Below are 14,831 nucleotides of genomic sequence, written 5' to 3'. Positions count from 1 at the left end.
TGTAAGAAGATCAGTTGCCATGATTCAGTCTCTGGGTGATAAGAAGCCCTGAGTTCTAACCCCACTCCTTTCTGTATTCTCCAGGAGGCGGGTGGTATGGGAGCGTGAGTGGCACAGGACTGGATGACAGGAAACGCTGAGTATTCATCCCTCTTCTCTCTCCGTCTAGTTATCTTGTCTTTTCCCCCTGATCATGAGCAGTTTTGCTTAATGTTGTGGCCTCCGCTTTCCTAGCTGTAGAATAAAGACAAGTCTCCAAGAATAAAAAGTTAAGCAAAGACCATGGCACTGCCTTGAGATAAAAATGCACCAGCCTTCAGTGTTGCCATCTCTCGCAATTTTATTGTCAGTATTTCAATGTTTGGTGTTTTTCTTTAAGCCTTAGCTGCTGGAATCAGGTTATTAATTGAGAATCTTAGATTTTTGTTAAAAAAGTATGAAAACTTTCACTCTCATGGTTGCAAGAAATGTGACTCAAAGGCTCCAGTCAAAAGGTAAATAAACAGAACACCATTAAAAATTATTTTTAGCCACTCATGATTTTGGAGGGGAGGGGTCTTCCCCATTATTTTTAATGCTGGGGGTTGGTTAGTAGTACTGTTATCTGGTGCATTATGTGTCTACACCTCCCTGTGTGTTTACGGTGTCCTTGACTTAATAGCAGTCAAGAAATAGTAGGGTAGGTAGTATAATTATCCTCACATTTAAGTGGGAACAGAACCCAGGAGGCTGGGTGTAAAATCCCTTGTTCTAATCACTTGTCCTAACTTCTTTATTAATTCAAATAAATGTTTACCTTTTTTTGACACTTGTGTATCTTTAGAGACAAAGTGTAAAAAAACCAGTGGAATTAAAATGTTTTTAGTGAGATTCATGTCTTTGAAGTTTAAATCTTCAGTATCAATAAAATAGTAAGTGTTAAATACTGTAGCAAGAAAGACACTTATCTGTTATATTGTTTTTCTCCAGGATCCCCTCTGATCTTCTCCCTAAATGCCCCATTTTGTGTTAGTTGCCATCCCAGTCAAAAAGGAAGCAGCTCCAAGTTTTCAAACTGTGGTGAAACATATTAAAAATTGTAGCCTTGGTTGTTTGCAAGACAGCAGATCTTAAAACATCTCTTCAAATCTTTACTTGTTCATTTGTTTGTAACAAGTACTAATAACTGGGTAAAATATCATTAGAGCCCTGATAATCAGACTGAGGCTTGTGAACCACAAGTGACTATTTAATGTGTCTCCAGTGGCTCTTTGCAGCACATAATATTAAAACACTGTGTGATTTAATTATTAACCAGTCTGAGTTATTAACCAGTCAGGATGCTTTTACTATGTTTATTAACCAATTGTAGCTGATAAAATAATAATACTTGGCCAGTCATTTTGCTATGAGAATAATATATAAAAACTAAATATTTTCCCTATTATACTGTTTAAATATTACTATATAGTAAATGAAACAATGAATTCACAGTACTGTGGCTCTTTTGAGTAACGTTGATTGCTAATTTGGCTCCTGAACCACTGCATTAGAGTTTTCATCATTATGGAAGGATCAGCAAGTAGATCTTATACGTGGGCTAGTAATTTTTCAGATGCTTTTGCAAAACTGCCTATGCTGGTCCCTAAATATCCTTTGGCTGACTTAAGATAATATTAAAAGCGAGATAATAGTATTGTTCGCTAACCAGGAAACTGTTGGAGCTTCTGTGACTTTTATTATTTTGAATAGAAAACATAAGAATGGCATTACTGGGTCAGACCAAGGGTCCATCTAGCCCAGTATCCTGTCTTCTGCCAGTGGCCAATGCCAGATGTTTCAGGGGGAATGAACAGAACAGGACAATTATCGAGTGATCCATCCCCTGCCATCCAGTCCCAGCATCTGGCAGTCAGAGGCTTAGCCATCTTGGCTAATAGCCATTGATTGACCTACCCCCATGAATTCACCAAATTATACTTTTGGCATTCACAATATCTCCCGGCAAAGAGTTCCACTGATTGACTGGGATTTGTATGAAGTACTTCCTTTTGTTTATTTTAAACCTGCTCCCTATTGAACCAGGGTTCACCCAATGAAATTTTGTGTTACATGAAGGGATAAATAACACTTTCTCCACACCATTCATGATTTTATAGGCTTTTGTCCTATCCCATCTTAGTCATCTCTTTTCCAAGCTGAACAGTCCTAGTCTTTTTAATCTTTCTTCACGTGGAAGCTGATCCATGCCCCGATTTTTTTTTTAACCCTTCTCTGTACCTTTTCCAATTCTAATATATTTTTTGAGATGGAACAACCAGTATTGGACCCCGTATTCAAGGTGTGGGCATACCATGGATTTATATGATATTTACTGTCTTATTTTCTATCCCTTTCCTAATTTTCTATAATAGATTTAAGGACTGCTTCAGGTTTTTTCCCAAATCCTAAAGGCTGATGTCATATTCGTGCCCTGATATTCTATTTACAGTATTTAAATGAAAACCCCTTCATGCCTATCCATCTAATACCAAACTAAAGCAACATTCTTTACTTTGATCTCCATGGCAGATATTCAAGATACCACTATTGTCAATGGGAACTCTCATGTACTGAGAGCAAATGTCAAACCATCTTTTGTTCAGCTTTGAGAGGAGACTTTTGTCCTGTATAATTTAAGCTCCAATTTTAGGTTGGTTTTTCCCCTCCCTCCCGTTTCCACGTTTTTCCTCTGTTGTATGTGTTGAGACAGTTTGACAGATTATCCCCAGCCTTTCCCAGATCTTAGATTGGGAACTGGGCTACTTTAAAAGAAAATAAGAATTAAGAAGTTTATTAGCAGTTTCATTATTTATGAAAAGACCTGTCTGTTTTCGTCTCCAGTATATCTGATACCATACCCATATTTTGTCCTTGTTGATCACTGTGACCACCTCATTGAATCCTTCCTGAGCTTCCCCTGTTACATTGCATCAAGTTCTTGTTCTCAATTTAAAGACCGTTCACAACTCTTCCTCTTCCTACTTGTCCTCTTTGATCTTTTTTTATATTGCTTACACCCCACTTACCGAGTCAGAGATAACAGCCTCACATGCTGGAGTGTCAGGTTCTCACAGGTATGCCTCTGTACCTTTTTCCATGCTGCCTTTTATGCATCAGAGCTTAAATACTGCAAGAGGGTTCACCTACACGGAGCCACACTGACTCAGTGGGGTTTTCTGTGGTTAGAGGGGTCCACCCGTATAGTAGGGTTGCCAACTTTTGAATTGCACAAAACCAAACACCCTTGCCCCGCACCCCACTCACTCTAACCCCCCTCCCTCCATCGCTCACTCTTTCCCACCCTCACTTACTTTCACTGGGCTGGGGCATGGGATTGGGTTGCGGGAGGGGGTGAGGGCTCCAGCTGGGGGTGCAGGCTCTGGGATGGGGCCAGAAATGAGGGGTTCAGGGTGTAGGAGGGGTTTGTGGGCTGGAGGTTAAGGTGTGGGATGGGACACAGGCTCTGGGAGGGAGTTTGGGTGTGGGAGGGGGTTTCGATCTGGGGCAGGGGGTTGGGGTGTGGGGTCTGGGAGGGAGTTTGGCTGTGGAACGGACCTCAGGGCTGGGGCAGGGTGTTGGGGTATGTGTGTGGGGGGGTGGGCTCAAGGGTGGGTTCTGACCTGGGGCAGATGGTTGAGGTGTGGGTGTGGGGTCTAGGAGGGAGTTTGGGTGCGGGAGGGGGTTTAGGGTTGAGGCATGGGGTTGGGGTGCGGGGGGGGTGTTTGGGGTGCGGGCTCAAGGAGGGGGTTCCAATCTGGGGTATGGGGTTGGGGTGCAGGAGAGGGTTCAGGGTGTGGACTCCGGCTGGGCAGCACTTACCTTAGGTGGCTTCCAGTTGGTGACGCAGCAGGACTAAGGCAGGCTCCCTGCCTGCCCTGGCTCTGTGCCGCTACTGGAAGCGGCTGGCATGTCCAGCCCCTAGGCGGAGGCGCGTTGCCTGCCCCTGCAGCTCCCATTGACCGCGGTTTCTGCCCAATGGGAGCTGCAGAGCTGCTGCTGGGGGCGGGGGCAGCACTTCCCTGATCACACTTGCGCCTAGGGCCCGGAGGGACATGCCAGGGAGCCACTCTGCTTCCAGAGAGCCACTCAGAGCTGGGCAGGGAGCCTGCCTTATCTCCGCTGCGCCGTCGACAGGACTTTTAATGGCCCTGAGCCACCAGGGTCCCCTTTCGACCAGCACCGGACGCCTGGCAACCTTACCATATGGAGCAGTTTGCAGGGTTGAGGCCTAAATGTATAAAATTGAAAAAGCAGCATTGGATAGGTTAAAATAAAATTATCCATCCTGGGAGTGCATTTGATTTGTGACTAATGAGGCAATATGAGCTGCTAGCTAGATTTAGGATTCTTGGATTCCATTCTCAGTTCTGCCACTTATGTGCAAGCTCACCTTGGGCTAGTTGCTCATAGGTAAATCCTGCTCCCCTGTGCTTTTTGTCAAGGCCTGAAAAGCAGCACAAATAAATAGCAAATGTTTTCTATTTCCTGCATATTTGTATCCAGTTCATGAAAGATACTTTAACTTCAGTGAGAGAGGGAGAAATGCCATAAAGTATAAATCTCATTCTGTTGCAGGTTTTTTAATAATTGATGATCTAGTAGTGTAAATAGACTATTCTTAACTTATATGAAAAAGTACCATTAATGTTACCAGTGCTGTAAATATGTAGCTAAGCCCCAGTCCTTCTCTTAGTGAAGTAAAAGACATAACTCCTATTGACTTCAATAGCAAGATTGTCCTCGGGCCTATGGGCTGAGGAGAGTCTAGTCTGTTAGAACAGTCATAAAATGGAATTTTCAGAAGTGCCTAAGTGGCTTGGGAACACAAGTCTCATTCAAAAATATAATAGAATTTATTTTCCTAAATCACTTAAGCTCTTTTGAAAATCCCACCCATATATTGATCTTTAATATTTTCAGAAGAAGTTTTTTCTACTGTTTAAAGTATATGATTGTGAGATAGGATTTCTATTCCTAGCTTTGTTACTGACTTCCCATCTGACCTTGGGAAGTCACTTCTTATTGGAATAGTAGTTCTTTTATTATTGGAAATGAGTATGCAAACAGGTATTTATAGCTGTCATTTAATTTTGTTACAGTAAATTTAAAAGGGAACAAAAACTGTAACATAGCACAGGTTATTGAAATATTCTTTCAGTATGAGATTTTACATCTTTATAAGACATTAAAAACAAAGTTCAGCAAGGTACTTAATTTACTAACATCAATTATTTATAAATATCTGTTCGTTGCATTGATGTAAATACAGATATGTTATCTATATGACTTTCTCATGAGGTTGAGTTTTGCAGATCATATTTTCTGAACAGAACAAATGTTTCTAAGGTTTATCTGTGAATTATCATTAACCTAAGTTAGATTTCTAACTGTACACTGTTCTAATGTTCCTTTTAAATACTGTATTTTCTGGCGTATAAGACTACTTTTTAACCCAGGAAAATCTTCTCAAAAGTCGGGGGTCGTCTTATACGCCGGGTGTCGTCTTATAGGGCGGGTGCTGAAACTTCCAAGCCGGACTGGAGAATCTGCGGTCGCCGCATATGGTGGGGGGAGCTCAAAAATGGCCGCGGCCACATCCCCGCCCGATGACGAGGTGAGGGGCGCCTCACCGGGAAGGTGTAAGTGAAGGGCGGAGCAAGCTGCAGGCGTCCGGGACGCCCGGGGTATGGAAAAAAGAGATAGAGCGGCGCTGTGCCCAGAAAAACACGCCTCTTTCACCCGTCTGGCCCGCCCTTGTATCCTATTACCGTACCTCCTTCTCTGCCTCTCAGATCTCGCTCCTAAGGACTGCAGTGAAGCGGCGCAGGCGCGCATGTGCGAGATCTGAGAGGCAGAGAAGGAGGTAATAGGATACAAGGGCGGGCCAGACAGGTGAAAGAGGCGTGTTTGCGCTACCGCTCTGATAGTCTTGGAGACAGGGAGGGCTGGGCAGGCAGGGAGAGCTGACCAATCCAAGCAGGCTTTGTATACAACAACCAGCCAATCGCCGGTAAGGTACATCGCTTGCCATGATTGGCTGGTTTTTGTATACTGGGTACCACATACAGTACAGCACCAGTATCTGTACCTGTTCATACAGTATAGCACCAGTACATACAGTACAGTATACAAATGTCCAACAGTCAAAACCCCATCATGGCTTCACCAGCAAGAAGAAAGAAATATGAAGCCAGTTTCAAACTTAAAGTTGTAAACTTTGCCATGGAACATAATAACTGCGCTGCTGCAAGACAATATGGAGTAACAGAAAAGATGGTTCGGGACTGGAAAGCAAATGAAAAAGCATTAAAGAGTATGCCAAGGGGTAAGTGTGCATTAAGAAGAGGCACTCCACATTGGCCAGAACTCGAAAAACATGTAGCAGACATGGTGAATGAGCATCGCCAAAACGGTTATGTAGTGACACGAAATAAAATACATTTGTTTGCACTTCAGTGGGCCAAATCTAACCCAGATCACAGCAACAGATTTAAGGCCACTGTATCCTGGTGTAGTAGATTCATGGGAAGGCATAATATGGTACTGAGGCAAAAGATGAAAATTGCCCCAAAATTACCTGCAGATCTTGATAGCAAAGTAAATAGTTTCCATCGATACGTAATACAACAGCGCACTAAACATGGCTATGCGTTAAGTAGTATTGGAAATATGGATGAAACTCCAATGAATTTTGATATGGTTGGAAATAAAACTGTCCATCAAAAAGGTGAAAAAACAATTTTAATTAAAACAACAGGACATGAGAAGTCCAGTTTTACAGTGGTACTAGGATGCACAGCTGATGGCGCCAAACTGAGACCAATGATTATTTTTAAAAGAAAAACAATGCCGAAATTCAAGTTCCCTGTTGGTTGTTTTGTACATGTGAATGAAAAAGGCTGGATGGATGAAGAAGGGGTAAAGCTATGGCTTGATAATGTATGGAGCAGGCGACCAGGTGGACTTATTCAAAAATGTAGTCTACTGGTGTGGGATATGTTCAGGGCTCATTTAACTCCCAGCACCAAGCAAATGCTTGCAAGACTAAACACAGATGCGGCAGTTATTTCTGCAGGATTGACATCGTTGGTACAGCCACTGGATGTGTGCCTAAACAAGTCATTTAAAGATCGCATTCAAGAACAGTGGAATGAATGGATGGTTAGCGGCGAAAAGTCATTCACAAAAGGAGGAAACATGCGTGCTCCACAGTTGGATGTTTTGTGCAAGTTTGTCATAAAAGCCTGGAATGATATTGATGCAGAAACAGTAATCAAGTCTTTCAAGAAGTGTGGCATATCAAATTCATTAGAGGGTATGGAGGACGACTACTTGTGGCAAGATGAAGAGGAAGCCGAAGCTGAGACCACACCATCTGATACGGAATTCGATCCATACGATGACTGCCTTACAAATGTATCACAAGATGTCATTGATGTACTTATGATATCAGATGACGAACAGGAGGATTTTGAAGGCTTTTAAAGGGAAACTGTCACGCCAGCAAAACCTGTAAAAATACCGTAGCTTGCAGTTATGATGGGCGTTGCTAACTTGCCAGGGACTTGCCCGGCACTTGCTCTCTCTCTCTTGTTTGTTATCTTCCTCCTATCATCATCAGTTCCAGTTTGGTTGACAGCTTAGAAAACAAACAGCATGGCAGCTCCCATGGGTTTATTGTCTTATCCTTCCTTTCAGCTTTAGAGTGAATTAGGAAAAGTTTAATCCACTTGCACTGTTTTATGTTTACATGTTTGATGACAAACAGCCTTATGTTTATAAGTGACAGTTTTCCTGCTAACTACCTGCATGTCATAAGCATTTGAATTAAAATTACCATATTGAAATCAAATCTGATGTTTTTTTAATTTTTTTTTTTGGTGTGCGTTGGAAGAGGGGTAGTCTTATACGGCGAGTATATCCCAAACTCTATATTTTAACTGGAAAAGTTGGGGGTCGTCTTATACGCCCAGTCGTCTTATACGCCGGAAAATACGGTAATTAATTATAAAGAATTACAGGTCATGAAAACACGTTTACCATCTGTAAGATTTTTGGCTTGCCTTCCTGTTTGCATAGAAACTTTTATGTTTTAAATTTTAGTGAAGCGTACCAAGAATGTTGAACACTGTCATCTGTTCTTTCATTCTTTAATTAATTGAGTACCTCTGTTTTCTTAATTCCAGATTTAGAGTGGCTGAACACTGAAGGTCCCATTTCTCTGTACCAAGACCTTTGTGGAAAAGTGGTGGTTTTGGATTTCTTCACTTACTGCTGCATCAACTGCATACACCTGCTGCCTGACCTCCATGCGTTAGAGCACAAATACTGTGATAAAGGTATCAGCGCTTTAGTTTGCTTGGAATAAAATTTCCTGGCAGTGTCACAGATGGAGTAGCTGAGTCACTTCGTTGCTGGTTACTAAACACTTGGCAAGACTTCAGTGATGTCTAAAAGTACCTTCTAATCTATGGTAGCCTAAAAAAAGGAGGACTGTATGTAATCCCACAACACTTCTAAAAGGGGTTAAATTTGGCAGTTGTTGCATCTGTATATTTAGAAAAGCAATGTTAATACATAAAAGTCCAAGTCTGCTACTCTCATAAATAGGGCTGTTTGTAGAATAAAGTACTTCTCAATCTGAGTAAGGGTGCAAGAATTGGGCCCTGAATTTCTAGACATATGTGATCTGCTGAATTTGCTTTCAAGGCTTGATAGGTTAAAAAAAATAAATCTGATTTTAAGTAGGTGAGGTTCCCTACCTGCTCTGATCAGAGTATACGTACGTTGTGTATGATCTACACTTACACCTTTCCTGGGGTTTGGTTTTATTAGTAACTGCAATAACAACAAAACAGAAACCTGAGCTAAAGTTTTCCCCCAAGTTTGGCTGTTCCTATGGTTTTTCCTGCAGGACCGGCTCATCTCCACTCCTACTCCTCTTTGATCCAGAGATGCATTTCAACTCTTCCTCCTTAAATTCTGGTTGGCGATAAAGTCTGCCTATCTTTCTTGACTAGGGTAGACAGGTAATATCTTATCTTTTATTGGGCCAACTTCTGTTTGGTGGGAGAGACAAGCTTTCAAGCTACATAGATGGGTAGTAATTGCCCTCCATCTTTATGCAAAATTCTGATCTTCTGACATCAGGATGAGTCAGAAGAGGAGAATTGCATTCTTATGCAAGGTCCTAAGTGCTTCTAACCTGTGATGGACACTTTATGACATATTGGAAAGGTATTTTCTTCAGATGAGATGAGAAGGATTGAAACTAATTTCGTTCTTCAACTCTTTGTAACAAACTATGATAATTTATTATGTTTAACCCTCCCATGCACCTCTCTTATTAGTTATCTTGTTGATATTTAACTTTATTGCATTGTTCACTTCAGTTAGAGTACTAAAACATAGATAGTTTTGCATAAAGTACTGTTATTTATATACTGTAATAAATAAACACAGCACTTTTAAAAAGACTTAAAAAGCAAAGTTCCCTGCCCTGAAGAGTTTATGGCTTATTTTGGAGAAATACAATACTTGGTACAATGGTTGAGATGCAAGAAATTGTGGAGAAGTTGCTAGTGAGGAAATACTGTAACTGCAATTTGTGAGAGAAGCAAACTTTAGGTGGGACAGGGGAAGTGATTGATACATAGAAAATGGGCTGTTCATGAGTGGCAGGAAAGGTTTAAGCAAAAAGTGCTGTGTAAGGTGGCACTGGTATTTCTGTGAATAGTATATCTTTTCTTCTTTTGCTTCTAGCCTTAGCTTTATCTATATGGCATTAACTCTTCGAGTTCCACTCCATTCCAGTCTGTCTTGAAGCAGTTCCTTGGAAACTCTGCAGCTAATCAAATGGTTTTGAATGAAATCCATCCATCCATCCATCTAGATTTGTGTCTTCCAACTCTTCTGTTACCCTCCACTCCTAAGTTGAACACCCTGTTTCCTATATATTCTTCTGATCTTCTTTTCACATGCCTAAAACATCTAAGCTTTTCTATAACTGATACCACCTTCACACTTCCCCTAATCATTCTGAATATGATTCATCCTTGTAACTCCAAGCATCCATCATTTCCACTGTATTCAAGATCTGCTCCTGTCTCTTCCTCAGTGCATTCAGAGCCATTCAGAAGTGCAGGCCTAATTAGAGTCTTGTAGACCTGACTTTTCAATTGATAGGCATTCTTTATTGCAGATCACTTCTCTCCATTTAGTCCATACCTTTCCTATTCTGCTTATTATAAGTTCGTTGTTGAGTTCACCATTATCCTGTACTCTTGAAGCTAGGTACTTGTACTGCTGTACCTTTGTTAGTGCCTGACCTCCCCAGGCGTAGTCTCATTGTCTTCTTGCAAGGTATCATGGGATCAACAGACCATTTCTGCTGATTTTCATGCCGTTTCTTTCAAGAGTGCCCTTTTGAATTCTTTCAGTCTTCCACTTCCTCTTTGCTCTCCTCTATGAGCACTACATCATCTGCAAAAAGCATGCACCATCATTTGCAAAAAGCACGCTCTCTGAATGTTTTCTGTAAGTGCATCAGGCACCAATGTGAATAAAAAAGGGCTTAAGTACCGAGTCTTGATGTTCCCTGACTCTTATCAGAAACTGTTTACTTTGTCTTCTCACTGTGGTAACAGCACCCTCAGACATGTTCTGGAAGAGCCTGATACAGCCTTCATGTATCTGTTTCATTCTCATGCATCACTGGAATGACTTTTCTCTCAGAACGTGGTCCTAAGCCTTTTCAAGATCAATGAATGCCGTGGGCAGGGTTTTCCTCTTCTCTTCATATTTTTCCACAAGTAGTCTTATTGCAAAGATAGTATCCAGTGTTGACTTGCCTGACATGAGGCAAATCTGATTGTCCTGACCTCCAGTTCTCTTTGAAGTCTATTATCAATAACTTTTTCCCAGAACTTCATCATGTGGCTCGTGAGTTTAATGCCGCAGTAGTTACCACATTCTTGTATGTAGCCTTTTCTCTTAAATATTGGTAGTAATTTTGTATTTTTGTTCAGGCATCTTCTCAGTCCCCATGATGCTATGAAACAGTTGTGTCAGTATGTTCAGACCTACTTGCCCCAAGCACTTGTGTACTTCTGCTGGTATGTTATTGGGGCTGAGAGCTCTCATGTTTCATATTGCTCAATGCCTCTGCAACTCCTATCACTTGTGCCTCCAGATCCTGTCTTGATTTAATCATTTGGCATGCTTCTCTTAGATTCTCTTCATTCATAATCGGTTCAAAGTTATTTCTCTACTGTTCATTAATCTGTTTCTCATTGATCAACATATTGCCACTTTCATCTTTAGTGACTTTGATCTCACTGATGCCTTCAGTTCTCTTATTGCAGGTCTTTGGCACCCTGCGTATTTTTCTAAAGCCTCCTTCATATCAAGATGGCTATATATGCCTTCCATGGCTTTAGGCTTAGTGGCTACCACTTCTTTCTTTGTTGTCTTTTTGGATATTTTACACTGCTGAAAATCCTGGTGTTGGAGCCTCATTTGTCAAAGTTTAAAACACTTTTTATTTTCTGTCACAGCCTCTTGAACTTCTCATTCCCTCACTGGGGAAAAAAGGCTTTTCCTTTTGTTTCACAAATAGGCTCTTTGCTTGTTCTTAAATTTTGCTTGCAATATGATTCCACCATTGATTCTGTTTGTTAAAATTATATATTTAATATTTTAAATTCATGGCTTTATATTAGCATACTAGGGTCCTTAGCACTCAGCTGAATGCCAAGTTGGGGAATTTTTCTGTTTTGGTTTTTTTTTCTGATTATAATAACTTTCCTAGCACTGTGCCTATTACCGTGAATGTAGGTGCTACTACAAGATAAGAAATCTCTCACCTTGATTACTATATTATTGTTTAAGTCAGAGAACAAGGGTTTTAGTAGTGGTGTAACAGTGAAGGAAGGTGTGTGTGTTGATATTAAACAGGAAAGTGACTCAAGACTTAGCGATCATTTGGATAAGGAGAAAAGGACCAAGAGAAACATCAGAGTTTGTGAACCTGGGGAGATGAAGGTTAAGAAGAATAAGGCTGGAGAAAGAAGGAAAATAAAATAGGTTAGTATTCCAACATATATTAAAATATTCAACGACATAAAAAATGCAGTAAAAAGTCTGAAGGAAAGCTTGATTTTAAAATAGAAGTTTTGTAACAGACATTTTGTTTTTCAAATCTATATATTTTAGGCTTTAAAAGCATATATAACTTAAAGTTCAGGAGGTTTTAAAGTCCATTTGTGTCCCTACAGCCAGCTAGCCACCCGCCCACTCTCAACTACTGCCCTCCTAGCTCTTAAATGGTGGGTACAACTCCTTTCATGCTTTACCTTCTAGTGGAAAACCTGAGTCAGGAGTTGGATATGATCTCATTTTAGCTTTCTCTTCTAGTAAATAAAACTTTAACGATGCACACCTGCAAGTGTTGCTCTTTTGAACTTAGGAAGCAGGTGTGTGCTTCACAAAGAAGGGAAAAAAAAAATTTTTAAAGGCCTTCTTTGGCCATACTGTTCTTCTTTCAGTAACCTTTCACCAGAAACCTGGGATATTTTTTTAAGTTAAACTGTTTCAGTATGTTTCCTAAAATAATCTAAAGATTGACTGCAGGCTAAACAAATTGTTGAATGCAATGATTGGGCCTTTGGGGATTAAGGAATTGGGGAATGGGTCTGAAATAGGAGTTCAGGAAGAGCTCTAGACAGCTTCAAAAAATCAGAGTTGGACACAAAAAGATTTTTAAAAACAATGAAAAGATTTGATGCAGGGTACAGTGTGTTTCTACTTCTTTTATCCTAAACTCTTTTTAAACATTCCCCCTGAAAAGATATATCCAGTAAAATGGAAATAATATTTTAAGAAGAATGTTAAGATATGATTAGGGTATTAATGTAGTGCTTCGATGGGCTGATGTTCAATGTATAAGAAAAACCTTAGAAATGTAGATATAATACCATACGTGCCTAAGAGTCTAAAACCACTTTGCAAACTATACACATACAGCATCACTGAAATGATGGAGGAGGTCAGCCTGGTGGACAACTTGTTTCACAATAGAAGGGGTGGGGAAAGTTTTGGCCAGACACCGTGGGAAACTTCTATTCTGACAAAAAGCGATTTGGGATCTTTTCATGTCTATGCAGAGCAGAAATGCTAGGGTAGGTACGGGAATGGTCTGTACTTCTTCCCACCAGCCAGAGGCGGGGAGGGGTGCTCGACCCCTGCTGTGCCTCAGGTGCAACCCCCACTCCACCCTTTCCCCCAAGGCCACATCCCCACCCTGCCTCTTCCCGCCCTGTTCCATCTCCTCCCCCAAGCACACCCCCCGCTTGCTCCTCTTCCTCCCCTCCTGCATGCCTCAGAACAGCCAATCGTGGTGGGCGGGAAGCATTGGAAGGGAGGGTGAGGCGCTGATTGGTGGGGCTGCCGGTGGGCAGGAGGCACTGGGGGGGCTGCTAGTGGCTGCGCAGCAAGCACCATTTTTTTTTTTTCCCCATGAGTGCTCCAGTCCCGGAGCACCCACAGAGTCGGTGCATATGCCACCAGCCCTTAGGCAGAGTCAGACTTGTCTGCTGCTAAAAACCTCCAATTTTGATTTGCCCAAGTGCTTTGCCCTGCTGTAGGGTTCCACCACTGCTTATGACAAAAAATAGCTGTGGGTAGGCAGCTCACAGGGAGAAGGTGGCTTAATGCCTAGAAGTCTCCCTGCTGAAGAGGTTTGCAGGAGATAGGCTGGGGGAGGGAGAAAGGGGGGTTTCAAACTATGGCCTGCGGGCTGTTTTAAGCCAGCCTGCGAGCTCTCACTGGGAAGCGGGGTCTGGGGCTTGCCCTGTTCTGGCACTCCAGCGGGGCGCAGGGTCGGGGGCCGCATAACGGCTCCCGGAAGCCATGGCATGGTCCAGGTCCAATGGCCCCCACTAGCGCTCCAATGGGAGCTGCAGGGGCAGTGCCTGCGAATGGGGCAGTGCGCAGCGCTGTCTGGTCACGCTGCCACATAAAAGCCGGAGAAGGGACATGCTGCTGCTTCCGGGAGCCGCTTGAGGTAAGTGCCACTGGGAGCCTGAACCCATGAGCCTCTCCCCATGCCCCCATTCCCTGCCCTGATCCCCCACCTGCCCACCAAATCCCACGATCCCAGCCTGGAGCACCCCCCTACACCCCAAACTCCTCAGCCCCAATGTTACTCGGGGTTCTTTCAACCCAAAGCTCTTGGTAACTTTTACTCTGTGCGAGGTGTAAATAAATCAGGGGAGACACGGCTGTCCGACCGATAGATGGCAGGCACAAAGAGGACAACGCAAGTGCTTTCACTTAAAGCTAAACTTTACTTAGTCTCAAGCACTTACACACTTCCGCAACAGTTTAATAAAACACCCCCAACCCTTGATAATTACCAAAGCTGAGTGTGGCTCTTGAGTGACACTGTGGCAGGCTTCCGGTGGTCAAAGCTTCGGTCTGCCGGTGGGGACCGCAAGATGTTTCCAGAGGGAGAGTCCAAAAAGAATCCAACTACCTCAAATTTTCCCCTTATTTATACATTAGTAATAGAATGACATGTCCCTTAAAAAAAACTTGTTAAGCAAGCAGTTCCAATGGGCAAGCAAGAGGTTCCTTCTGATTATTGATTAACCAGGTGTGGGTTTTTCCACTGTTTGCAGCCTTGAGACCCCAATAGACATTCCTGGGGCACATCCTGCTCTTTTAAAATGCATGTGTCAGCAACTTCAACATAATTCTTATCAGGAAGGACGTGGGGTCAAGCTGCCCATTCTGAGGCACCCAAAATTCTC

The 14,831-nt window shown here is 42.3% G+C and overlaps 1 protein-coding gene and 1 long non-coding RNA gene across 2 annotated transcripts in view; one reads left to right on the top strand and one right to left on the bottom strand.

Annotated features, from left to right (window-relative positions):
* NHLRC2 (NHL repeat containing 2) overlaps positions 1–14,831 on the top strand; it is a 61,034-nt gene that overhangs the window by 410 nt on the left and 45,793 nt on the right. The window contains exon 2 of the mRNA XM_034777847.1: positions 8,208–8,360. Coding sequence (XP_034633738.1) covers positions 8,208–8,360 — 153 coding nt within the window. The remainder of the gene's footprint in view (positions 1–8,207; positions 8,361–14,831) is intronic.
* Positions 186–3,938, bottom strand: LOC117881040. The gene is made up of 2 exons (XR_004646675.1): positions 3,841–3,938; positions 186–1,054 (listed from the first exon to the last, which is right to left on the bottom strand). It is a non-coding gene; the product is annotated as an uncharacterized LOC117881040 (long non-coding RNA).

The sequence above is a fragment of the Trachemys scripta genome, chromosome 7 (assembly GCF_013100865.1).
Source record: "Trachemys scripta elegans isolate TJP31775 chromosome 7, CAS_Tse_1.0, whole genome shotgun sequence".
NCBI classification, from domain to species: domain Eukaryota; kingdom Metazoa; phylum Chordata; order Testudines; family Emydidae; genus Trachemys; species Trachemys scripta.
The sequence above is the reverse complement of the archived record's forward strand: the minus strand, read 5'-3'. Positions and strand labels throughout refer to the sequence as shown.